The following is a 27,502-nucleotide window of genomic DNA, read 5'->3' as shown; positions in this document are numbered from 1 at the left end:
TAAATAGCAAGTAATAAAAAAATTACATGAAAATTCAAAATTTGCATAGTACAGGGTCTCTCAAGCTCGATAGTATGGGCCTACTGAGAGAATACAAAACTTAAAAGCTCCCTTTTTTCTAATAAACTTTTATTGAAGAAATTTCTCTCTATTACTTCTCGTTTAAAAGTTATAAGCAATATCGCCTCAGTATCAAAAGGAATACCACCTAAAAATTACATTAGCGGTGGAAGGATCAAGTATCGTTGGAAAATAATTGAATGTTCGTTGTTTAAAGTGCATAAATGTCACAAAATAACGAGCGTTCAAATAAAAACGTGGTCAAGTTGGTTCTGAAAATTTGGACGTAGGGCGTAGCGTATAGCAAATGAACTTAAACGTCATCTGTCAAAGCGCTATATCGCCGCTATCAATTTGAATATTTTCGTTTTAAAAAGCGTTTAAAATGGTGTTTTCTCAAGAACAAATAGATATAGAGTCCTACTTTAGAAATGGACGCAAGATTGATGGAATATGGAAGTATTGTATTGAGGAATGTTTCATAGAATTTCAAAATCAATTTCCCGGCGTTGTTTTCAAAGTGCAGTTCAGCGTTGTGTTAATGTTTTTCGTGAAACGGGCAGTGTAACAAGAAAAGAAGGAAGCGGCCGACCTAAAAAGCGGACTGAAGAATTAAAAGAAAACGAAATTACAAACTTTTACTTTCAACAAGATGGCGCAAGGGCACATACGGCAGGCGAGACGATGAATAATAGGGAAGTTTTCCAAAATCGACTAATAAGTCTCAATGCTGAACATGAATTTCCACCAAGGTCATGTGATATTACGCCGTGTGATTTCTTTTTGTAGCCTTAAAAACACTATTTTTGAACTGCCTATTCCTGATTTAAACCATCTGCAGGCTCGACTTATAGACAAGATTCGTGAAATTAACAATACCCGAGCATCTTAGAAAATGTCTTTAATTCTTTGAGGAACAGGTGTGAAAAGTGCTTGGAACAAGTAGGGGGACACTTTCAGCAGCTGCTTTAATTTATTGTTATAACAAGGAGGGGGACACTTTCCGCAGCTCCTTTAATTGTTTGTTATTGTTATCACGATTATTCTTTAAAATAAAGTTATATAGTCATTAACGTTATTGAAACTGACAGCTGCTATACAGCTCGTTGAGAAATGAGGTTAAGTTGGTCGCTATAAGCTACTCCCTACGTCCAATGTGTCAGAGCCAACTTCAACCACGTTTTTATTTGAACGCTCGTTACTTGTCATTACCCAATACGAACGTCAAACGTATAACTTTTGTGCTTACAAAATGTTTTCAGAAAAAGTTGATTTTATTGATTGATTATTATTTATCAAAAAATCGGACAATGGCTTTAACTCTCTATCCTTAAGGTGTTTCATTTATCTTCACCATATTTAAATCTTATTCTAAAAATATTGGTCTCTAGACTCTTACTCTTACTTGTTTAATTGCAATAAATGGAAGTTTTTCCGAGTAAATCAACTTCAATTTATTTTGTATCTCAGAAACGAGATGAAATATGACATTTAATACATCTCTTAAAGTGGAATTGGAAAACACATTCTACAATAATTTAAATTATCGAGGAAATATCCTGTAACTTCACTTTTGGAGTAACCATATAATTCAGTTCAGTGAATCTAATTTAATTCTTGTTACACTTATCGATAACAGGAACTTATTCGTGAGACACTTAGGTCCCATATCGAATTTCAACGTGAAATATGAGTGCTTATATACAGTTGTGTGCACAAAAACAGATCGTTTTGCAACCTTAGCGAATGCCATTATAGCGATATACCCGGAACAGTAGAAGTGTTGCAGGTTCAATTTGCAAAATCCCTACCGACTAATTAAATTAAGCTCCGTACTAGTAATTTCCGAACTGGAATTTTGTGGAGTACACGAATGCAGCGTAACGTGCAACTAACAATTCACACGGTGACGTCTCTAGTAATTATAAAGTTGATACGTGTTTTGTTTAACTTTCATAATTACACTTTCCATTTAAATTAAATTCGTGAACTGGAACGGCTCCACACAAAGCCATATATTTTTTGAATGAACTCCTAGGTTCGTGCTACATTTTTCTACCTAATTGCCTATATTTTATCTAAAAGGCGGCTATAGGAAACGTCTACAGGGCGCACTAATATTGGAACCCTGGAGGAGCGCCTTGACACATATAGAATGGTGTCAAGGGTAAACAAATACTACAACCTTGGCATTACGGACAACTGAAAACATATTTAAGTCACTGAAGAAGGCCCATGACATAATACGTGTCACACAAATACGTGTCACACAAATTAATGTGTCACACAAATTAAAAACGCGTCACACAAATTAAACGTATCACACAAACTACGTGTCACAGAAATTAAAAACGTAGTAGAAAGACGAAACACGATGACAAACACGCTGGAGATTTTAGGAACAAGATCAAGGAAATCCAATTATGTCTACACTTTGAATACATTTTTTTAACCGGAAAAAAACGTTTCAACAGCTAGTTTTTCTGTTTTTTTTTTAAAGGTATGGTCTCTACGTGACAGCTACACGGTATTTTTTTAATGTGCAACGTTTCAAGGAGTATGTAATTAAATGACTATAACTGGGACATAAACGAATTGGGAACTTTACCATGAATAACAGTTTTCTCTAATTTATAAAAGAAAAAATTTACCACTCTTGTTTAGAAAGTTCAAACAAAGGCGTATTTAGTTTTGAGCGAAACTTCTAATTAATGTTCTAAACTAGTAATTATTTACTCGGATGTGTACAGTGTGGGTGGAATGTATCGGTTTCTCCAAAGAAATAGTTTATGAGTAGGCGTAATCTCAAATGTTGTACCTGTATTAAACTAACATTAAGTTCATCCGCATGACAGAACTGGACTCTTATGAAGTATCTACTACACAAAATTAAAAACCTACTCTTATTGTTCTTAAACAAATGAACTGTTTTTACTTATTTAATTGGAGATTTAAGATCATATCACACAGATCACATTATCAAAAACTTCACATTATCACAAGGCGATGTTTCGTATTGTATTAGTTATGTCTTGTCCAAATTTGGTTGGTGCATCTCTCTGGGTTTCGAAAATTCAATGTCTTTGTATGTTTTCAGCCACGAAAATTGAATAATTCCAAATATTTCGAATTTTCTCCACCAAGAGCGACTGTGACAACATTTTCAACAGCAAGGCGATGTGTTAAACTAAAATGTCATTGGTTTTTGTATTTCTTCTTGTTACACAAATCAGAGAAGTATGTTAAGAAATAGGAGGAGTAATAAGAGGGAAGAGTAATGTAACAAAAATTATGCGATGATAGAGTTTAAAATATTTTAAAGCTTTTAAAGCTAAATTTGAATAGAATTGTTTAAATCCGAACACAAAAAAATAAATTTAACCAGTGCATTTGTTACAAATGATATTGGGCCGGTGCCGGTTGTAACAGGTCAAATTTCAATTGTAACAGACTGCAAATAACAGGAAAAAGTATCTAATAGTGCGTTATTTAAAATAATGTCTTTATTAAAAAGCACCACTGACACTATATAAGTAATATACATACATATATCAGGAGTAAATAAATAACCATTACAATAAACAGGATATACGTTTATGTACTATCAACATAAATTACATAATCCAAAATTGAAATAAAAACAAATATTTTAATTTTAAATTTGGAAATATTATAAAATACATCTATCAAAATAAATGCAAACATTACCGTATACCACTATTTTGAAAATGGTAGGAAATAAAACTGTTTCGTTACAACACCAATTGTAATATGTTACAATCGGCACCATCAGCTGCCATATTAAGTCTAAAACTAACTAATTTGTCAAAAAAAAAAAAAAGCAAATTTTTTTTCTGCTATAATTTTTTTAACTTTTTCCACAATTCCGTTTTTTTAACTTAAACAAACATCGCCGTTGCCCATTTATATAGACCAATGCAATTAATACCCTTGTTCCAGTGCTGATTCCACATTTGACTAATTTGAAACACACGAATATTTGAACGGGGCGGTTTCGTGGGATAATCAAATTACAATATTAATTGCTGCTAACTCCATTCGGGTTTCAAGTGAACTGGGCATACCCAGAATTAAAAAACACCGCCGACGCATAAATGTATTATTTCACATGAACTTTTTCACATAAAACATATGTTTTATTAACACAAAGGGACCCCAGTTCACTGTAAATAATATATAATACTGCATTACGTGAGTATGTTTCGGTGGTTTTCTTTTAATAATTTCGGAACACATGAGGAGTTATCAGAAATAGAGACGGTATGTAAATGAAACGAATTTCGTTCACCCATCCATTAAATTCGTGTTGGATTTTATTCTTTTCCTTTACAGTTTTATGAACTTGATATTCATTGCTTGCCCCAGTTATTGTTTCTGTATTGTATTGTATGAATATGCATGCGAAGCTTTATCATCACATCACACATAGAGACTTAAATGTTAATACAATATTACTTTTGATAAAATTAATAGTTATTTATTGTATAAGTGTTTTAAGTAGCATTTTCTCCACGCAAGAATGTTTAAACGCTAGATCGTATTTCGAGCGTTTAATGTTTATAAGTGGATAAAACGCAATTAAAACACGAATGCAACTGATTATTCCTGACAGCATACGTAAATAATGTTAAAGAATTATTTTGATTTTCAAGTACCAACTCAGCACAAGTAATTTTTATGGATAAATAAAGCGTTATTATGACGACATATGCTCTTGTTTATATATTTATAGGGATGAAAATATTAAATGGTGATACTGTTGAAAAATCGCGGTTACCCCTTATTCATATAACAAAGGTGGCACTGAATTTTTGGTAGTGTCGTCAGGTAAGCCATTTTTGACACTTAAAACTAATATAAACACTATCGCAAAAATGTTAATACTAAAATCGGTTTTCGGTATTCGAAATTTTACAAAAAAATTTTTTACGGTATAGTCTCCATTTTTTATGGTGCATCTATTTCCAAATTTTCCTGGATAAGTTGTGAATCACCCTGTATATATAAACGGAAGGTAACAATAATGAACAATCTTCCAAAGAACATAGTATTTAAACAGCAATTATTTCATTTGTGTCTATCCTACAGTAATAATACTTATTAAGGAAAAGAATAATGAACTGTTTAATATTCACATTATCTTTATAAAAAAAACTGTCATATAACCCAAATTAACTCCGCCGGGCGAAAGGAACTGAAGGCAGAAGATTTAATTTAATTTGAATAATTTAATAAAGGACGTCATCGGAGCGCATAAAACTGCCATTGTAATTTAATTTAAACTTACAGGCGGAATAGATCTTAATTATTATTTTTGTTAACAGGAGGCGCAGCTTATCAGCCAGAGTTTGCAGAGCCCATCTCTAATCTGTCCATTCCCTTAGGGCGCGACGCCACTTTCCGATGCCTTGTTCACCATCTCGGAGGCTACAGGGTAAGTTCTAATTCTTGGCATTAAATTAAGGTGCGCCCCACGGACTTATTATATCATTAGAGGCGGTTTGTCATTTATTTGTTTGGCGTAAATACCAAACTTTTATTTGTAAACAAATGTCTGTTTTTTATTAGTCGGTTCAATTTCGGAGTATCCATAGACCTTATTATTAATATTCTTAATATTCCTCTGCCTCAGATAACATTTTCTAGAATAAATGAAATGATGAACCCAAAAAATTTTACTGAATTGAATTTTAATATTATTTTAATTTTTGAAACTATTTGCAAGATATCGAACTTTGAACGTAACTCTTTATTACTTTTAAATTTATGAAAGGAAAAGGGCCCCAAATTATGGATATTTATTTTGAAAATAACAAAAGGTGGAAGATGGATATGATTTAATTTTATTAGTTTTTTTTCAGAAAATAAAAAAAAGCATAATAGTTCAGGGTTGAAAAATGCATGAAAGGAAAAAATGAATTTTTTAATGAATGTCCTGGATATTTCAAATTTTATAAAAGTAGTTATGCCAGATAGATCATGGCGGATCTGTTTTGAGGTGGATGTGAGAGGGGACAAATAAATTTTTGCTGGAATACCTTCAGTATAACTCACATAATAAAAGTGTAGATCCCTAGATCTGGGCGAGATTCGGAACATTTTCAAAATTGCAAAATGTTTAAAAAATTTTAAAAAATACCTATTTTATCTGAGTTTTTATTTATATCTTGGAACCTATGCATTTTGGAGGAATTTTAGAGGAAAAAAGTTTTAGAATTGAATTTTGCACAATATACTGAAAGTTAAAATTGTTTAAATTTATTACCGATGTTGCCATTGATGAAAATAAGGCAAAATAATCAAGTTTTTGGATAATTTTTTAAAAATGTTGACCTGACGATGTAGATTTGAAACGCTAATCCGTTAGTCGTTAGTTATAAATAAATATGAGTTGACCCACTAACTAGTTTCAATAAAATCCTTTTGTTAACGCTATTAATATTTATGAGGACTACTACTAAGTCATTAATCAATTATAATTATTTATAATTTTCATAATTCCTGTGCTGAAAAAAGCGAGTGATCTGTTAAATCGCTTATCCATCCGCCTAAATGGAAAATGTTCGATGAATTAATCAGAGTTAAATGTCGGCAATATGGGATGCAACCCATCCAATATCCCGCCTCTTTTAAGACTACTCCTCGGTTGATAAATTGACTTCACGAGAGCCCTCAAACAGCCAGCTAGCTACTCCTTACCTGTTGCACCGCTCGTGAAATAGGCCTTCATTCATTTTTACACATTTGCTGAAGTCTGGACGACCCATTTGTATAAGCGGCGGGCTTTATTACCTGTGTTGCGGAAGTCGTTAGGGGTTTCATTACTGCCCCGGAACATTAAAAAAATGAGCACCGGGAGAATCTCTCGTAATATCAGGAAGCAAAGCCTTTGTTTCCTAAAATTTGATGTTGTTATGGTGATAATTACGACTAAATCCTACATTGTCCTTTTCTTGGCGGTGGTAATTAATTTTGTGGAGAAAGTTCTTTAAAAGGATTCAGGATATTTTCGGTTGTTACAGAGTTGAGCGACTACCAATGAAAAATTCTTGAAATACATACAAAAGTTACAATAAATATCTCCCTGAAAATATTCTACGTGGATCGATCAAATTTGGGGAAGTGTTATATAAATACATCAACTAATAGCGGAGATACCAGGGACAGTGGTGTCTCGTAAAAAGTGTTACATAATTTTTTGTAAGTACCTACTCGCAGCGATAAAATACATGTATCTCAGCAGTTCAAAAACAGTTTTAAACACATTTTTAATTAGCTTTTTTTCTCTATGACCTTAAGTTTTTGATACAAGTTTGTGGCAACACTTAATCAGTTTTTGCTCTTTTTTCAGCCCTTCAAATTTTTGACATATGCTCATTAACACCCTGTATAATTATAATAACGTATATAAATAATTAGTGATTTTAATCCCAATTAAAGATAATCATTATTAAAGATTATCACTCCTCTTTTGAGCAAAATCACTCTAACGGATGATAAAATATGGACTACTCTGCTATTTCTGTGTAAAACTTAACAGTTCATTTGTTAACTGTGCAAAAAATATATCATCAAAGAAGTAAAACAAAAAAAAATACTGACATGTTGATATAACAGCAGTTATACGACATTTCCCAAGTGAATTTATTAAAAATCACTGAACATTACTCGTCGTCAAACATATGAAAGAAGCTGCTCGGGGTTATTAATACAGCCTGAGCTTATATTTCCTTTTCAAAGATACCTTTTTTACTTTTACTGGCAAACGCAGGGTCGTATTTCAAAATATCAAAGCGGTAAACATTTTATACTCAATGAAAATATGCTTTTATAAAAAACATTGTTTCTGTTTCATCCCGACAGTATCTGATTTCTGAACATGATTGGAACATTTGTAAACAAGTGAGTTTGTTTGCTATCCGCTAGAAAAAACTCTTCCTATCTGATCCATTACTATTATTTTGCTTGGATATATTACCAAATACTAGCAACAGGCGTTTTTCTACTAAGAGCTCTTATACAATTATTTTATATAGATTTTATGGCAAAGTGACATACGTATTTGTCAGAAATATTCATCATCAAACTAAAAACGAGCAATTATTTTGTATCTATATTTATGGAACGTCCCAATTTATTGTGTATCTGGGGACTCCGTCCTTTTTTAATATTCCAATCAGAGAAAATAATCTTCAGCTACATCCTAATTTACATTTTTTTAATTTCAATTTCAATGTCGCAAACGAAACATGGTCACATCGAAAGCTAAAATATTATTAGTAAGAAGTATCTATCCTTTCGGATTATATTAGAATAACGTTCCCTATAAGATATTAGTTTAATTACTTTAGACAAGTGTAATAAATCTGATTATGCTCGAAGGTGAAAATCTGACACAGGGCCAACCCAACTCAAAGCGAAGAGTGTGTTTACAAAATAAATTTCTCCTGATTGCTGCCGGGAAGTTACTTTAACCTAAGCAAATATTTGAGCTATGCCTACCATGAAATAATGGTACTTGCTCTTTCATATTATTTCTTACTTACTGAGCACAAATTGTCTTTCAATAGTACCCGTGACTACACATTTTTCTACCAGGTTTTATATGTATAAGACAGAAATTGTCAAATATTAAAAGTTTTACGTAATGTATACGGAACGGGTAATATACATATTTTATATAGCTGTACAATTTACTCTGTATAAAACGAATTAATTTAAATTCTCAATGAAAAACTTTCTGAGAATAGTATATTTAGGCACAACATCATTTTGCAAAAAGGATATCAACTATAAGCAGTGTTGTCGGTATTATACAGAACTTTTAAATTTTAATATGAAATAAGGTGATATGTCCAAGTAATTTTGAAACATATGTGCACATTTAAAATTAACCTAGTCTAGTACTCCACACATAATTAATAAAAATATAATTATATTATTTCACGAATATTTTAAATTAAAACATTTCCCATATGCATTTTAAGAATCTTCAGAAACTATTTACACTTTCAGTTAACTCTGTTACTTTCAGAGTTAATTAAATTAATATCCTTTCATAAACGTTGGTATATGACATTGAATAATCCAGCATGCATGCAGCAGGCGACTTTCATGTTTTTATTATGATATAATCTCTTTTGCAGGATCATTAGGTGAAAATTTCCGTATCCACTAATTTATATTCAGGGTGATTCAGAAAACGTACCATTCTAGGGGAGTAGAATATTAAAAAGAAGATTATCTTATAAATAGTATGATTAGTTTTTGAATAAGCTATATAGAATGTTTGTTGTTTTACAAACCAAGAATATTTTAGATTTTACAAAATTAAAAGCAGAGTAAAGGTTATGTAAAATAATCTAAGTACCTATATTTTCTCACATTATCCAGATACATCTCCATAAAATTTTACATTTTATGTTGTTTAGTAAATATATTGGCATGTTAAAAGCATACAGTTACTAAAAATAAAATCAGGGAAAAATAATCTAAATATTTTTTCTCTCATCATCCAAAATTACATTTCCATGCTTAATATTGTTTAGTAGACGCATATTAACTTGCTGAAAATATACAGTTACTAAAAAGATACTTGATGGACGAATATGAACGTATCTCGCCCACTTCCAAATGTATTTAATGTTCAACATTGTGTACATTATGTACATCCGGTCTTCGCAAAATAATAAAGTACAATTTAAAGCTTAACACAAAAAACACTCACGACTTAGGCTTTATCTACCTCAAAATAACGCAGTACCAAATTTCTTTGGATTGAAGTCTTTTTTATTTTTGTTAAATATCAACTTATTTATATACTAGACGTGTTAAACAAATTTCCACAAAGCCAATATAAATAGCATTTACTTTTAAAGAGCAATGGAGGAATAGTTAAAACAGCACTCAGATTTTATTTGACACCAAATAGTTTTAATGTATTGTAGTAATCTAAGGTTCTCTATTTTATGGAATAAGTAATTATATTGTTTATATAATTTTTTTTTGAATCTTCGCTGAGGTCATATTTGTAAAGTTACTTTATTTTATTATTTGAACAATTATTATTATTTCATAAATTGTAGTTTTATATTTTGACATTTTCAGAGATAAATACGCATACATTTTGTCAGTTTCATAAACTTATTAATGTTTAATACATTTTTATATGATAAAGCCCTCAGAATTATATCTTAATCATAAGAGAATTTGTAACTCTTATCTTGATAGTGAAAAACTGGGAGTGAAAATTATTAAGTCTACTCCAAATCTTTTACATCTACAGAAAATTTGAATCTACAAGAAAAATTTAAATTTATATTTTTTATCGATATACGTATTTCATTTACTTTAAGCAATAATACAGACGTTGTGTTTCAGTAAAAATATGTTATCTGTGTTTAATCACTTCTTAAAACAATTAATCACAATTATTTGAGAATTTAATTAAAAAAACTGACATGTCCATGTTAATTCCAATATTTCAATAAAATGGCGAATGCGCCGGTAATTTTTAATACATGCCGTTTTCAGCTGAACGATATATGTTATCCGTAGTATTTTTGCCTCCTGATCACCAATCCGGTGTCAGAATTGAGCTATCACATCACATCAATTTTCTAACTTCAAAAAACAGATCAAAAATAGCAAAAATTCACGAGAAAGTGCTAGGAAAAATGCAAAAAATATTTTTTCTATATTCAAATGTTCATTTATATGGTTAAGACCCCGCCGAACGTGAATCCACGGTCAGAATTGATGGTTCTTTTTTTAACCTTAAAAAAAAGGGGTTAATTAATGTCAGATATCACGAATTTTCAAAAAATAACAGATTCGCGCCAAATTTGCTATACGGGGGTTTTCGGGATCGTTGATCACGGATCCGAGGTCAATTTTTCAAAATTCAAGATGGCGGATCCAAGATGGCCGACCAAATTTTCAAAAATAAAACATTCGCGTCAAATTTGGTATACGGGGATTTTCCGGGTCTCTGATCACGAATTCGTGGACAGAATTGCGAAATCATTTTGTAATATTTTTGTTTACTTTATAACCTGAGTACCCAATCATGTTTTAACCTTCTTAAAGTAAGGTACATAGGTAATTGATTAAATTTTTACCCCGAAATCTCCCGTAACCAAATTTGGCGCAGATGTGTTATTTTTTGAAAATTTGGTCTGCTATCTTGAATCCGCCATCTTGAATTTTGCAAAATTGACCTCGCATCCGTGATCAGCGACCCCGAAAACCCCCGGATACCAAATTTGGCGCGAATCTGTTATTTTTTGAAAATTCGTGATATCTGACCTTAATTAACCCTTTCTTTTGAGATTAGAAAAAGAAGAAAAATAGAAAAAAATCAAAAATCCAGTACATACGATTGTTCAAAAGTCTAGTAAAACATCGAAAGCCCTTAAAAAAATATAAAAAAATTCTGTTTTTTTCAGTATCGATCTTTGTTCGTCTTGTGATAAATTTTCTTGGTATGATATTACTCTGTGTGTGACTTACGATACTAATTAATGAATAATTGTAGAAGCAGAGTAATAAATATCTTATGAATTATGTTACAAAACAGTAAAATTACACTAATTAAAAAACACTTGTTTGCTACCATAATAATTTCTCATGTACATAAGACAGATGAAAACGTTGTCAAAGAACGTGTGTGCGGGACACATCTTATGGAAATTGGTCTTTCGGTGAAAATTTCTGAAAAATTGATATGTTGTCCCTTGTAAATATATCAGAATCTGTTTGTCCTTAAAGAACAATATATTGAAAAATGTATTCATAAAAAATTAAAAGTCCATCAAAATATAATTCTAAAGTGCAATAAAAATAATTGAAAGTTCTGTGAATAAAATAATTGTAAAAGTCCACTAAAACAAATAATTCTAGTGAAAAAAATAATCAGGACATCTGATTATACAAGAAGAAATCAGTTTTTAAGATTTTTTATGGTTCATCGGCAATATTTGTGGTTGTTTTCCTTTACAGGAAAGGTAAAATAAGTTGCTAAATTGTATAGACTTAACAATTTTAATTCACACACTTCACCTTTTGAAAAATAATAATTCAAAAATACGTTGATTAAATTCCAGTCCAGTAATAAAAAATTAGAAAGTTAGCCAAACATTTTAGTTCCACCCTGTACAACGCTACAACGCAGCCTATTGAAACATCTCAACTCAACGCAAGGATAATGGGCGGAGAAATAGGTTGTCTTCTACTTCCGGCAACTCACACTTTTATGCGTGCCTGTTCACGCATCGTCTAGAATGAAGATAAAAAAAAAATGTTTTCCGGACATCGCCGAGAGCTACCGCGTTATCGGGCGCTCCTCCACCAACGGCAGCTGCGCCATCAGATGCCGCTGGCCTCCGATTGATGAAGAACGGGCTTCGCTCCGGTACGCATCCAGCGGCCGACGGATGTAATAATAGTGCAGATATGACAAATAGCTGAAAAGCGCCACAAACTTGGGATCATTTATAATACACACAGCTGCAGAGCGGAGGTTGAGCTCGTGACCGATGGCTTAGCTGCTGTAGCCTAAGACGCCGGTCTCTAGTGGAGTTGGGATGTTCGTGCCGGTGGCGTAATGTCGTTGCCTTGAGGGTGGTCGTAGTAAATACAAGATAGTTTATAAATAACTATTGAATGCAGAGATATTGAACCCTCACTTTGAGTGCGTTTGTCTCAAAAACTGGTCAGCGAAAAATAAAAAAAGAGAGTGAATCTTGACCTACAGTATTATTCGGTCAATAACCTAGTTTTTATTGCATTTTTAATGCGTAGTGAACGACAAGGAGTAAAGAAATCTTTTTTCCTAGACACATGAATAAATAAAATATATTTTACATTTAAAATACAAAGTATTATTTACTTGTTAATAAAAACAAATGTTCAAGGATAATAATTGTTTCAAAATGTTCCACTATGTTTTATAACTGGACATGAGTTTTTAGTATTATCTTCAATTAATTATTCAGTTTGTAGTACGTATATCTAACAGCTTATTGCTTTCTCAGGCCTTCCGAATACATGTTGGACAATATTTGCAAAGATATGTGGCCATGTTTATTCAGTTTATTGTTGACGATAAGGTAAACATCTTTCATAGCTGAAACTTGGAAGCAAACGTTCAATAAAATTACCTTATGTTAAAAAAGTATACGTATAACTTAAAAACTTTTCCCCCAATTCATTTTCTTAACCATTAACATGACGTATGATCCATTTTATAGTAATTTTATTAGGTACCTATCTAAATCGGATGGAATTATGCTTACCGACAATTCAGCTTCAGGCAAAAACAACCTTTCTGTTAAGTGGTACAATTCTGAATATTGTTAAGCCTGACACGAAACTCTACCCATTTAAATTTATCATCATCCTCAACGTTTTTGAAGCAGAGAATAACATCACACAACATAATCGAATGTAAAATTAGGTTACAAAGTATCACGCGTGAGAACTTTTCTGTTTTAAAGCATATACTGGGTGTAAGAGGTTTGATTGCCATTACTTCAACATAAGATAGACTAATCATAAATGACCAAAAAAGTTGTATATTAGAAGGGCGTAAGATTAACAGTTTTCAAAATACAGCGAGTATTAATATTAGGGAGTCTCATCACAACGTGACAACAGCGCTTAACCTAATGTTACACAGCTGATGTACAAGACGTGTGTACGTGGCAGACTTGTCCTACGGAATAACAAAAATGTAAACAACTATTGAAACATTTAATACATTTCAAGACATTTTTTTCCAGTTTTTAAATAAATAAAATATGTATCGATTTTGTAGTGTTGTGCTTAAAAATATTTTTTTTAGGATTTATTTTTAAGTTATTTGAATTAACTTAATTTCTTTATAATTGAGATTAAAACTCCGAAATCATCTTGTAAACCAGGGTCGATAATTTTTGAACCAAAAAAAAATATAGTAGGATGAAACCCATTGGAAAAGAAAGAGAATATAACAGAAATTAAAGGAAAAATAATTTACGGGCAATCTGAGGTCGGGAAAGGGTAGGGGGTGAGTTTTTAAGGGTAAAAAACGGTTTCCCTTGATTTCCAGAAAAACTACAAGTCTTATGGAAAAAAGTTAAATGACAAAGTTGTAGGTAATAAAAAGATCTACAACTTTTGTAGTTACACTTTTTTCACATAACCTCAAAATTTATGTGAAAAATTCAATTAACCAAGTTTTTGGTTTTTTATTTTTTTTACAATAAAAAAAATTCACGAAATTTGGTGAAAACTTACCTATTTATGTCCCAAACACGCTGTAATTTTTTTTATTTGAAATATTAATTTTTTTCACCTTATTTTTACTTAATATCGAAAAAGCACCCTAATTTTCAATCGAAAATTCTCACGTCGAAATATCTGTTTTTTTAAAAACGTCGGTTGCCTTTTTCTTCGTTGAAATCTCTACTTTCTGATGGTGTAAAAAAAATATACATTACTATGGTAAGTTTTCTCAGGAAATGCAAAGAAACGAAAGAAGATTCTACAACTTTCTCAAAATATTGTAGATGTCTTATTAAATATTAACTTTATTAACTTATTTGGTTGTTAATTATAATAGTATATTTCGACTTGTAATTTTTTTGTTTATCAATGTAACATGGAATCTTACGTTTTTCGAGTAATTAAAGTGTAAATTTTAATAAATAGCTCAAAATTGTACATAATGATTAGAAAAAAATTTTCGGATTCTAGTTCGTTTCTTTGCATTTCCTGAGAAAACTTACCATAGTAATGTATATATTTTTTTACACCATCAGAAAGTAGAGATTTCAACGAAGAAAAAGCCCACCGACGTTTTTAAAAAAGCAGATATTTTGACGTGAGAATTTTCGATTGAAAATTAGGGTGCTTTTTCGATATTAAGTAAAAATAAGGTGAAAAAATAAATATTTCAAATCAAAAAAATTACAGCGTGTTTGGGACATAAATAGGTAAGTTTTCACCAAATTTCGTGAAAAAAAAAATTTGTTTGTAAAAGATAAAAATAAAAAACCAAAAACTTGGTTATTTGAATTTTTCACATAAATTTTGAGGTTATGTGAAAAAAGTGTAAATACAAAAGTTGTAGATCTTTTTATTACCTACAACTTTGCCATTTAACTTTTTTCCATAAGACTTGTAGTTTTTCCGGAAATCAAGATAAACCGTTTTTTACCCTTAAAAACTCACCCCCTTCCCCTTCCCGACTTCAGATCGCCCGTAAATTATTTTTCTTTTCATTTCTGTTATATTCTCTTCCTTTTCCAATGGGTTTCATCCTACTATATTTTTTTTCATTTTTTACCATTTTTGAAGGCTTAAGCACTGGTCTATTGAAGTAGTTAAAACACTTGAAAGAAAATAAAAATTTGTTGCTTTGATATTTGCTTAAAATGTGTTACCAATTATACTTCATATAATATGTTTCAATAGATGGTAAGCGATCAATAAATATCCAGAAATCTGCACAAAATCACAAACACCACAGTCATTTGTATTGTGCATATTGAGAGTTGGATTTCCATCATTGTTCAAATCCCACACCAGAAAATCATTGTGCAACAGCAGAAAGCATTGTAATCCTTACAATAGGAAGGTACTGATTTATCGTCCTCGATATCTACTTTCAATTTTTAAAGTAAAAAGTAGTTCGCTGATAGCACGTACCCAACGTCAAAGTAAAATATATCTTACTTCCTGATTCCTTCTTTCGTACTGAAACGTTATACTTTCAGCTTAATGTCAACAATTTGTTTTATCTCTTACGGCAATTTATACTCGCATTTAGTCACATGAAATTAAACTGGAGCAAGAAAGGTATAAAATGAAACTGTTTCTAAGTACGTCTAATATTTGTAGACAGTATTTAAATTATACAAAGTGTTTATAAAGTTGGAAAATACTTTTTATAAATAACCGTGTTCCATTAACTCCATGGGGCAAAAAAATCGGTAGTTTGTTATTTTGTCAGTAGGAAAATGAATGTTTTCAGTAAATTGCAAACCAAAATTTATATAGTCTATAAATTAAAAGACAATGCATATATGGGAGTTTAATATAGATAGATCGGTGATAAAATTCGTATTTAAAGTATACTATAGAGTGTTATACTAAAAGGGTTCCATTAAATAAAATGTCTACAATTTAAACAATACGTAGGGAATATAACCATCATAGCGTTCCTTGCGGTGCCATTTTTTTATCAAATCTTCAGTACCAATTCACCTTTTCATCATAACATCAGCAAGCTTATAATTCCCGGTGGAATCCGGTAATTTTGATGTGGACTTAATGCTAAGTAAATTGCTTATGCATTATCCAGCACCTCCAGCGTTCCTGTTTTTGTGTAAGAATTTCCGCTTCTATATGAAACTAAAATTTGTTGAAATCCTCAAAAAAAATTACTTCCTCCGAACGTTTAAGGAAAGTAAATTCAATTAGTAAAAGTAATAAGCATACCTCCTGCGGTTAATTGTATATTGGACCATTGTTATGTAAATGAATTCATTAGGGCCGGAACAATTTGCTTTAGCCCGAGCAAACATATCTTTATGTGTGCGAGCGTGCCTGGCAAATGTCCCAAATAGGTATATTAAATAAATTTACATTTCTCTAAATTCTAATATTTGTTTGTAACTCGACGCCGCGCGATGAATTCAACGTCAATGAATTCATCGACGCTATTAATTAAAATGGAATATTACTATTTAAGACTTGGCCCCTCCTTTTCTCCGTTATTGTTAAATATACGTAAACAATTAATAATATATTTTTTTAAATATTGTCTCATATGCCGCAAAGGCAATTGAATTTATTTCCGATATATAGACCTACCTAACTTATACATTCTTTAAATAAAACACACTTAAATCTTTAAACAAATAGAAAAAGAGTCAGAAATGTATAGGTGGGAATCATGGGAATGCGATTTTTAGGTTATTACTTTTTTGAAAAAAGCCTTACTACTGCTGGATATTTAGATTTTTTGCATTTTGAATTGGTGCCGGCTGTAGCAGTTCTTTTTCCCAACGCTGCAAACGCCCATGAAAATATTTGGTTTCAACACTTTGGCTTAGAGGTTGGGCAATATTTTGATGATACATTTCCTGAAATATGGATAAGGCGGAGAGGATCTCTTGAGTGGCCCCCACATTCCCCCGACTTGACTCCTCTGGATCTTTTTCCATAGGGTTATTTAAAATCTAGGGTATACTTCAATCGACCAAACAATTTAGCAGACTTACAACTGGGAATTCGTGCTGAAAAGGAAAGAATCAGCCCAGAAANTTGCGAGAATTGGCCCCTCCTTTTCTCCGTTATTGTTAGATATACGTAAAAAATTAAGAATATATTTTTTTAAATATTGTCTCGTATGCCGCAAAGACAATTGAATTTATTTCCGATATATAGACCTAACTTACATATTTGTAAATAATATATACATAAATCTTTAAACAAATTAAAAAAGAGTCAGAAAAACAGAAATGTATTGGTGGGAATCATAGAAAGGCGATTTTTAGGTCTTTACTTTTTTAAATAAAACCTCACTTCTGCTAGATTTAGATTTCTACGTTTTGAGTTGGTGCCGGTTGTAGCAGTTCTTTTTCCCAACGCTGCAGACGGCGATATATCCCATGAAAATATTTGGTTTCAACAAGATGGAACTCCACCTCACTTTGGCTTAGAGCTTCAGCAATATCTTGATGATACATTTCCTGAAAGATGGATGAGGCGGAGAGGATCTCTTGAGTGGCCTCCACGTTCCCCCGACTTGACTCCTCCGGACTTTTTTCCATGAGGTTATTTAAAATCTAGGGTATACTTCTATCGACCAAACAATTTAGCAGACTTACAACTGAGAATTCGTGCTGAAAAGGAAATAATCAGCTCAGAAATTATTAAGCGTATTGTGCAAAATGTTTACACTCGCGTGGGCCAGTGACAATTTAAAAATTTACGTTAAATTTCGTTAATTATTTGCATTTGTTTCGTTCCCAAATACAATTTGTTATGAAAACTGACATTAAATAATCATTTTTTGAAATAAATGTCGTTTTCTCGCAATATCTCGCTTTTTATTTGAGATAAACCCATTCGTAAGAGAAAGCTTTATCCGAATTCGCTTTCACTGGAAATTGAACGATGATAGAAATAATTAAATCGATCGCTAAAGGTTAACTAAGGATATTTAATTCCGTCAGATATTAAGAATCAGTACCCAATCCATCAGCAACAGTATTTTCATCAAATGAGTAGTATCTCGCTTAAATTCAACTTATCTACCCCTCCAGTCTCCCATTTTTCTTCCACCGTGATGAATTGTTTTTGGATAATAAATGAAATGATAAAATGGAAGTCGACCCGTTCAATGGCCAGACCAGTTTTTCATAGCCGACGTTTTTTTTAAATGTATATCCGCTTTCTGAGAATCGGAAACAGACATTAAAATATCCGAGTGACGTTAAAATAAGACTATTTACAGAATTCGTGCAAAATGATGGGGATATACGGGATATTTAAAGACAGTGTATCTAAATAAAATAAGAGACAAATTTTCAATGAACGTTTATTTTTCAGCAGCTAATAATAAAATGCATGTTTAACGTAATTTTTTAAATCTACGTTAAATCTTTCCTAAAATACAATGTTGTTGAAATAACATTTATATAAGTTTAAAAAAATATAACTTAGCCAGGGGTGGGGATATTCCGTCATTACTTTTTTCGATTTTTCAAAAATTGTGCTTAAAAATTGAATAAGTTTACACAAAGGTAAACAAAAGAAAAAAAATTAATTCTAAATCTCTATAGTATACAGAGTATCTCTACATAAGTCCCAAACTGAACCAGGAGACATTAAATGTAATTTCAAACAAAACGGTTTTCTATGGGCATGCGTTCGAAAATGTTTAATATAAATGACACAAGGTGATAAAGATGCAAATTTTTTAAATCTTTATTAAATAGAATAAAAAATAAAAATATTTTTCTTATTTTCAACTCCATCCGTGAACCCACTATACAGGGTGATTTAGAATTTATTCAAAAACAAATTTTGGATGTACAGGGAACTCTTACAAATACAATTTTGTAAAGAAAAAAACAAAAAAGGCAGTTCGAAAATACACTTCTGCACGGCACTGGAAACTGGTCCACTTAAAACCTGACTTCTCACAATGCAACCGGCATGGCGGCAAAGTGTGATAAAAACGGACAAAAACTTTAGCAAGGAAAGAAATTAATAGAATTTTATAGCACCTATTTTATATCAGCAAATTCAAATGCTTTTGCCTATATTGTTATTATTAATAATTAATAAAATTAATTTGTGGTTTTAAATAATAAAATAATTCGACATACCTGATGTTACAACAACTGTTTAAAATTTTATCCACCGACGTGTAAACACATTTGGGTTCGTCTTACTCAGTTTCTACGAACTAACACAAATGTGGTTTTGCTTCACCATAATCCAAATGCTTCACCATAGTACAAGTGTTGTCTTGCTTCACTATAAATTAAAACGATATCCATCAACATCGAGTTGCTATACACGCAAGCCATTTTTGACATTAACTACTAAAAAACTATTGTAAACAGTATCGCAACAACTATTGTAAAATCGGATTTCAGTATTCGGAGTCGCTGAGGTCACGTGGCTGTTCACGCGTATTACAAATGATGCTAGAGACTACAGTTGTCCAGCTATGTAATGGTTGAATGAACTTCAATAATTTTTTTCTCGGAAACAGACAGTACAGACTACAAAGAATTAATTTCCATTGTGATAATATTAGACATACCTACCTCAGAAATGCTTTTACCAGGACAACATCCAGTATAGTTCTTAAAATAACTGATTTATTAAACCTTACATTCTGTCATTATTTTGAATAACGTACAGAAACGTTAACGGTATGTACATATTTGGATACAGGAATATAAAAGTACATTGGTAAATATCAGTTATTTGGAAGTATTTCGGAGAAGTTCCTTCATATGCTTTCATACGTCATTTCACTAAATCATAAACGATTTCCAGAGATCTGGTAAGGCACAATGTATTCTCAAAGTTCAAATAACGAGGAAAGACATTACGTAAAGAAAAAGTTAATTCGATATCCCAACGGTGACAATGCCGTCTTATTTTTAAGATTCTCCGTAGTCACCTCGTGAATATAAATCCCGATAAACCCCGTCCGGGATGTTTCTGTTACCATATATTCGAATGCTTGTTCCACTGCCGCAGATACTACAATTTTCCGCACAGAGATATATATTTTATTTGCCTTTGTCTCCTAACTTTTCCACATTGCCGAGGCAGATGTTCTTCCGAACACCTCTCGAATAACAAGTAGGCTTTGACATCTGTCTTTACGTTTCTAGGTGGGGTGGGTTAAGGCAGACACCAAGGCGATCCAGGCCATCCACGACCACGTCATCACGCACAATCCCAGGGTGTCAGTGTCCCACAACGACCACACCACTTGGAATCTGCATATCAGGAACGTACAGGAGGAGGACAGAGGCCAATATATGTGCCAGATTAACACGGACCCCATGAAAAGTCAGGTGGGTATTAGAGGTCTCGCTGTTCGCATATGTGGCTCAGATGGCGATGTTATCGGTGTAATTTTATTCGGTTTTTATAGGGTTGTGGGAGCGCATTTGCAACCTTTCGATTCCCCTCCGGGTGTGTGTATAAACGTTAGGATATGTTCTAAAAACTAATGCCGAAAATTTATTTTTTCGGGAAAACATTCCGGGACAAATAATATACTTTAGAATTAATTGTTTTAGCATTTGTCGGCGTACGGACATTATCAGATTTTAATAATGTGTATGAAATATGCTTTAATTTTCCAGCACCATATTCGCGTTTATAAAAATATACAGGGTGTATTTAAATGAAGGGGCACAAATGATACCAGATTCCTTAGATTCCGAAAATAAGTCGATTTAATCTGACGTACCTATATCCCAAGTCGCATAATAAAAAAGATGCAGGGTGTCAAAGTGAAAAACAAAAAATGGTTTTTCCTTAATATTTCTACAATTTTAGTCAAAAATGTTTCAAATTTTCAACAGAGAGGTTTTTTATTGATGGAAAAATTAATATAATAATGACTTTTGAGTGTCGAGTACGAGGCGCCCTCTGCAGGCAACGTTATGCATTGAATATGTAGTAACTTTTTTGCCAACCCCCGTATACAGCTTTTAGTAACAAAATATGAGATATTGAACAAAAACGGTATCCTTATTGAAAATGGCTAAAGCCAGCTGTTGAGGTCATTTTTAATTTCATAAATCATTGTTACTGATTTATACATCCACGAATACAAAGGTACAAACATACACTTTTGTTATAAATTCAGAATGCATTACCTCACAGTACTTATTAGTTGTGTATCTCTATTTTAAAATTTTACCAAAACTAAGACAACATTATTTTTCCACTTTTAAATTTACTTTACTCTTTTTGCGTATTATTTTATCATGTGAATACACTTGTTGCATAATTTCTATTTAATTGTTTTTTCGGTGTCTTTATTAAAAAACACATTTTTTGTGCATGTGAAATTATTTAAACCTCTATTAACGAAATCTCATATGAAATAACAGTTCAGATGCAAAATATTGCAAAATATAAGTATTTTATTGTTAGTTTAATAATAATTATTAGAAAAGAGAACAAAACAACTAAAACCAAGAGTCACTTAACAACAGTCAATAGATAATAATTTAAGAGAAACAACTGGCTGACAATAAAAAAAAAGAAGATTCTACGATTAAAATTACAACGAACTCTTGAAAAAATATGTATGTCATTCTTTACTTCCTCAGCTGCTGCAAAAATTCTTTGACGAAGCTTTTCCACACTATCAACAGGGTTGGAATAAACAACATTTTTTAAGTGACCCCATAAAAAATAGTCCATGGGTGTGAGATCCGGTGACCGCGCAGGCCATTTGACTGGTGTATCGTTCCCTTGACCTATCCATCTCCCAGGAAAATTTAAATTTAACTATTGTCTAACAGCTAATGTACTATGAGCAGGAGGTTCGTCATGTGCGTACCACATGTTTTCACGGATAGCTAGCGTCACGTCTTCAAGCAATATTGGGAGGTGCTCATTTAAAAATCTCAAATATTCGGCTCCGTCGAGACGCCGAGGAAGAATAAACGGACCAGTCAGATAATCTCCTACGATTCCTGCCCATACATTTAAACTAAATTTATGTTGAAAATTGGATGTACAAATTTGGTGAGGATTTTCGTCAGACATGAGTGATTATTGTGATGGTTCACTAAACCAAGTCTTTGACATGACGCTGCATCACCAAACAAAATACTGGATAAAATGTTTTTGTTTTCCTTTGAAATGTTGATATTCCATTGACAAAGATCTATTCTGTAGTCGAGTTATAATAATTTTTCTAAACTTTATTTAAACTCTTGTCTAAGCCACCAAACTTTCGAATCCTACTGAGACCCCCGAAGTGTGATTGAACATCAACTCCATTATCTGGCAGTTCCGTAACCAGAGCGGAAGTCTCTGGCCAGTGTGAGTGATTCAACTTAACTTTTATGTCCATGAAAACGGGGGTATTTTCTACATATACATCATCTTTTCTGCAATATTCCTCTTTACTTCTATACTCTTTAAGATGCCGACTCTTGTGGGAAACTCAAGAACCGTAAGACTTAAAAATCCTAACTTGTTGGCGGGCATCGTTTATCACAATCTCTCAGCCCCCAAATTAGGAGATACATTTATTTCCGAGAACTAGGCATCATAATTCGTCAGACGGCTGACACAGTTCCGGTTGCGGATTACTCGATATTACGAACGAATGAATAACCGGGCTCCAGTCAATCATCAAGGGAGTCGGCTTTTTGTATTCGTCTATCACACTCCATAACGCTGAGAGCAATAATAGTCGGCCGCGAAGTAACTAATGCTGACAGAGAAAAATTGATGAAGTAACAATTGCCCTTTGAAGGGTGACTGCTAAAGCACCCTGAACAATCGTGTTAGTTTTTGTAATCGAAACGTACGCTCTTTTTGTAGCTACAGGGTATCCGTTTGTAGTTTCCTGAAATATAGTGCATATTTTTATTGAGCGCGGTGCATAACTTAATTGAAGATTGCTGAGGCCACAATAGAAGGATTAAACAAAACAGGCTTTAGTGAAAAGGGTCAGAGCTTAACAATTATTTCGATTATTTGCAAAATTCCGAGCTCTAATCGACCAGTTAAGCAGAACGATGATACAAAGCTTACTAACCGTCCTAAAATTGCAGATCTAGTAGAAGAAGTAGAAGTAATGCTAAAGTAATAATTGTAATAACTGGTTTCTTTCTAATCAACTATTTACTAATTTAAATTTTACTAAGACAGAAATCTGCAGCATAACTAGCGCCCTCTATGCCAGACCAGCGAATTTGGCATTCTTAAAAACCCCGGAATACCAAATTTCATAAACATTTTCGTAAAAATTCTATTTAAAAAATTTTATTTTGTCGCTCTGTATCTCGAAAACAAGAGGAGATAGACATATAGTTCATAAGACAAAAAAATTCTTAATTTTTGTCGTACTATCACCCCCTGTATTTATGGGAGGTCTTTCTGAAACACCCTGTATATGTACTTGTATTCTGTATTTTTTATATTGACTAAATTTTCAATCACGTTTTTAAAATCAAAAGATATTCAACAATGCAACGTTTTCTTCATGTGAAAATTGTATTTTTAATTCTTTAAACCTAACGCGATCAATAAAAATTTAACGGAATTATCAAAAATTCGTTCAAAGCAATAGTTTGTTTTTTAGATCTAATAACTTTCTTCATTTAACTCTTACCTAACATATGGATTCTATAGCTTAGATGCTTAGAAACTTTCTTATACTTGTATATCAATGTCACATTTTGGAACATACATATCTTTTCGATGTGTACTCGTACAGGTCTACTATTACCATTTAGACCATTTCCAAAATAAAAATATGATCAAATTATAGTTTCAAACGTCGTTTTTTTTTAATATGTGGGTACTTTTTTAGATGAATTAATTTTTTTGTTAATTTAAACATATTTACTCAAGTTTCGACACATAAAGGAAACCTTCAGACATGTAAACAATTCAGTATAGTTTATCAGTTGCACTGCAATGTGTCGTCGTGTTTCAGTAAATGCAAACTTCTCGAAACTTGTCTTAGACTGCAATTTCTGTTATAATCTGGCGCTTCTCAACACTGTAAACTTGATATCATATAGAGTCTTAAACTGCTACAATATTAATCCAATTTAGCCGGTTAATCTAGTTTGTGATACTAAAATTATCTTGGATTCTAGTGGATTAGTAGTCTTAAAGGACAGATTGTGAGTGAATACGAATCTTTAGAAAATGGGACACATGACTTAGGAATATATTTTTTTTGCTTAGAACGCAATGGCATACTAACGGTTTCTGACTTAGCTTTTGAAAAGCTCAAAATTATTTTAGGTTCATAGCGCTTAATAATGGAAATGTAAGTTAATAAAATATAGAAAATGAGAGAGAAAATATGCATTTCTTTAAAAATACCACTATTAATACAAACAGAGACCGATTTCCCAAAATACTCATTGACGTTGAATATCAGGAGTATCTCAGCCACTGATTGATATATTTTTTATTGTCCAATTTAACGGATCTTTGCTTCTAATTAGATAAAACAATTGCGTTAGTATAAGTAAACAGTTTACAGTCCCCAGAGATATTTTATATGATGCGATATATCTCTAATTTCAGTATCTCGAAAACGAAGAATTTATTTATCTTGTTTTGACTATCTGATATCAAATTTAATATACAGTACGCGCCTAAAGTATGGAATAAATTCAGTAAAAACGAAACAAATTTTTTTTGGGAAACATCCTCGATCAGGTCGATTTTTAATTTAAAAAATACATATTTTAGCATAAAAGGCGATTTTCAACCGTCATTTGTTTTCGAGTAATGACGTCATCGACATTTTTTTTAAATAGCAACCCCCTATTTTTTTTTTTGATTCTAAAGGATGGTTTCATTGTCGATCCGACAGTATTAAAATGTTGCCATCTTACATAGGAAAGTTTTCGAGTAAATGACGATTGAATGTTAGAAAACGTAAATTTTATTCATTAAAAAAATAACAATTCCTATGTCAAGCAAATACAATTCATTAAGTTTTCTACCTAAATTAAGTGTTCGAATTGCCACCCACCGACTTCTTGACAATACGCAAGTCTGTGTAGAAATTCTTCTTGCACATTATGAATTATTTCTGGGGTAACTCTGTGTATTTCATCTATAATACAATTTTGGAGTTCTTCTAAATTATGTGGTCTATTAACGTACACTTTGGACTTTAAGTAGCCCCATAAGAAATAGTCCAGGGGTGTAAGATCTGGGGATCTCGCGGGCCATTCTATCGGTCCTCGTCTGCCGATCCACCTCCTAGGAAAACAATTGTCCAGAAAATCTCGAACAGGGCGCGCATAGTGCGGAGGTGCACCGTCTTGCTGAAACCATATGGTGTCATCAGGAATATCAGGGTCATTATCGTTAGGAAAAATTACTGCAAGCGCTGGAACAAGGTCATTTTGTAAAAACTCTAAATATCTTTCTCCTGTAAGGGTTCCTTCAAAGAAGAAAGGCCCTACTATTCTGTTGTCAACTATTCCAGCCCACACATTTAATTTCTGTGGGTGTTGGGTATGTGTCTCTGCCATCCAATGAGGATTTTCCCGACTCCAATACCTGCAAGTTTGGCGGTTCTCTGTACCATTGAGACAAAACGTGGCCTCGTCTGAAAAAAGTATTTGTCGGTGTAAATCTCTATTTACCTACATAAATCCGTCATAATTTCACAAAAGTGTAAGCGGCGGCGGTCGGAATCGTCTTCATTAAGTTCCTGCACAAGTTGAATTTTGTGGTCTGACTAATTTCATTGTTTAATGGAACCAATCGTGAAGTAGTATGAGGATTATCTACCATACTTATCAAAATGTTCTGTCTGTGATCTTCACTAACGTTTGGACGTCCAAGTTTTGGAATATCTACAACATTGCCAGTTTCTCTAAATTTAGATTCTATTAAATAAATCGCAAACTTCCTGCTGCGTTCTAGTCTTATCCCCGCATCCCCGCATCATGTGCCATAATAATTTAAATTCAACAATAATTTTTATATCGCTTATAATACTTAGAAAGTCGGTATGACAGTGACACTTTGTAAAGATTTACACCTACGTGATCCATAAAAAACTTCAGGCATTTCGAAAAACTAAATTTGATAACGTTTTTGCTTTATTTTAATTGATTTGGGTTTTCTAACATTCATCCGTCATTTACTCGAAACTTTCCTATGTAAGATGGCAACATTTTAATACTGTCGGATCGACAATGAAACGATCTTTCAGAATCAAGAAAAAAATTAGGGGGTTACTATTTAAATCATTACTCGAAAACAAATTACGGTTTAAAATCGCCTTTTTCTGTTCGAGGATTTTTCCCAAAAAAAAATTGTTTCGTTTTTACTGAATTTATTCCATACTTTAGGCGCGTACTGTATTTTTTGGCAGATTAAGCATTGATATAACGCAATTCTGGCATTTTTGTATTTTTTATGCCTCAAAATGGTAATATAAGGAATAAATAGAAACACCCTTGTGTAAAATGGTCGTCAATGCATTTCAATCCATGCACTGATATCAGAATTACAGTCATTCAAAATAACCAACAAAACCAAGCGTAGCAAAACTTCAGAATTATATGTACATATGTCTATATGAGTGGTAATATGTATTTCAAACAGAGCTGCAACATAAATTCTAAATGAACGGAACATTTGTGAGTCCCGCAGATGTCTGTTCTCACACGATGATATACAAAACGGAGTTTTTGTCAGCGCGATGTTTTATTAAAGGAAAACCCAGGAAGCAGGTATTCGACAAATTACAAATAATTTTCCGCAGCGTATTTCTATTTTAAACATTTTATGTGAGAATCTCGGGCAATTTATCAAGTGTAAAAATATTGTCGAGTATTAGTAATGATACCCAGCTGTATATAAAGTATTATTGTAGAGAAAAAAAAATACATTTAAAATGTCTGTCACAAGAGATGAAATATAGACATTCAAAAAATTATAATTGACAAATGGCTATAAAGTAATGCCACTAAATCTCGCTGATCTGTGCTAGATGCGAGATCCGCGATTTGCCGCAGTTTCCGCACAACGACGTGCAATTCGCCCAACTGCAATTGTCCATGTAATTAACCGGCGCAGTCATGCAAAATAAACTCAGTAAAACGTGCGACAAAGACGGTCCCTTCGGTACATTCCATCCCGGCAAATAATAGATGTTCCA

General features: G+C 32.4%; 1 protein-coding gene across 1 annotated transcript in view; it reads left to right on the top strand.

Annotated features, from left to right (window-relative positions):
* The window catches only part of LOC108906394 (lachesin-like), a 114,466-nt gene that overhangs the window by 41,533 nt on the left and 45,431 nt on the right, over positions 1-27,502 (top strand). The window contains exons 2-3 of the mRNA XM_018709623.1: positions 5,406-5,515; positions 20,490-20,675. Coding sequence (XP_018565139.1) covers positions 5,406-5,515; positions 20,490-20,675 — 296 coding nt within the window. The remainder of the gene's footprint in view (positions 1-5,405; positions 5,516-20,489; positions 20,676-27,502) is intronic.

Source organism: Anoplophora glabripennis, unplaced genomic scaffold (assembly GCF_000390285.2).
Source record: "Anoplophora glabripennis isolate ALB-LARVAE unplaced genomic scaffold, Agla_2.0 scaffold47, whole genome shotgun sequence".
Classification (NCBI taxonomy): Eukaryota; Metazoa; Arthropoda; class Insecta; order Coleoptera; family Cerambycidae; genus Anoplophora; species Anoplophora glabripennis.
The sequence above is the reverse complement of the archived record's forward strand: the minus strand, read 5'-3'. Positions and strand labels throughout refer to the sequence as shown.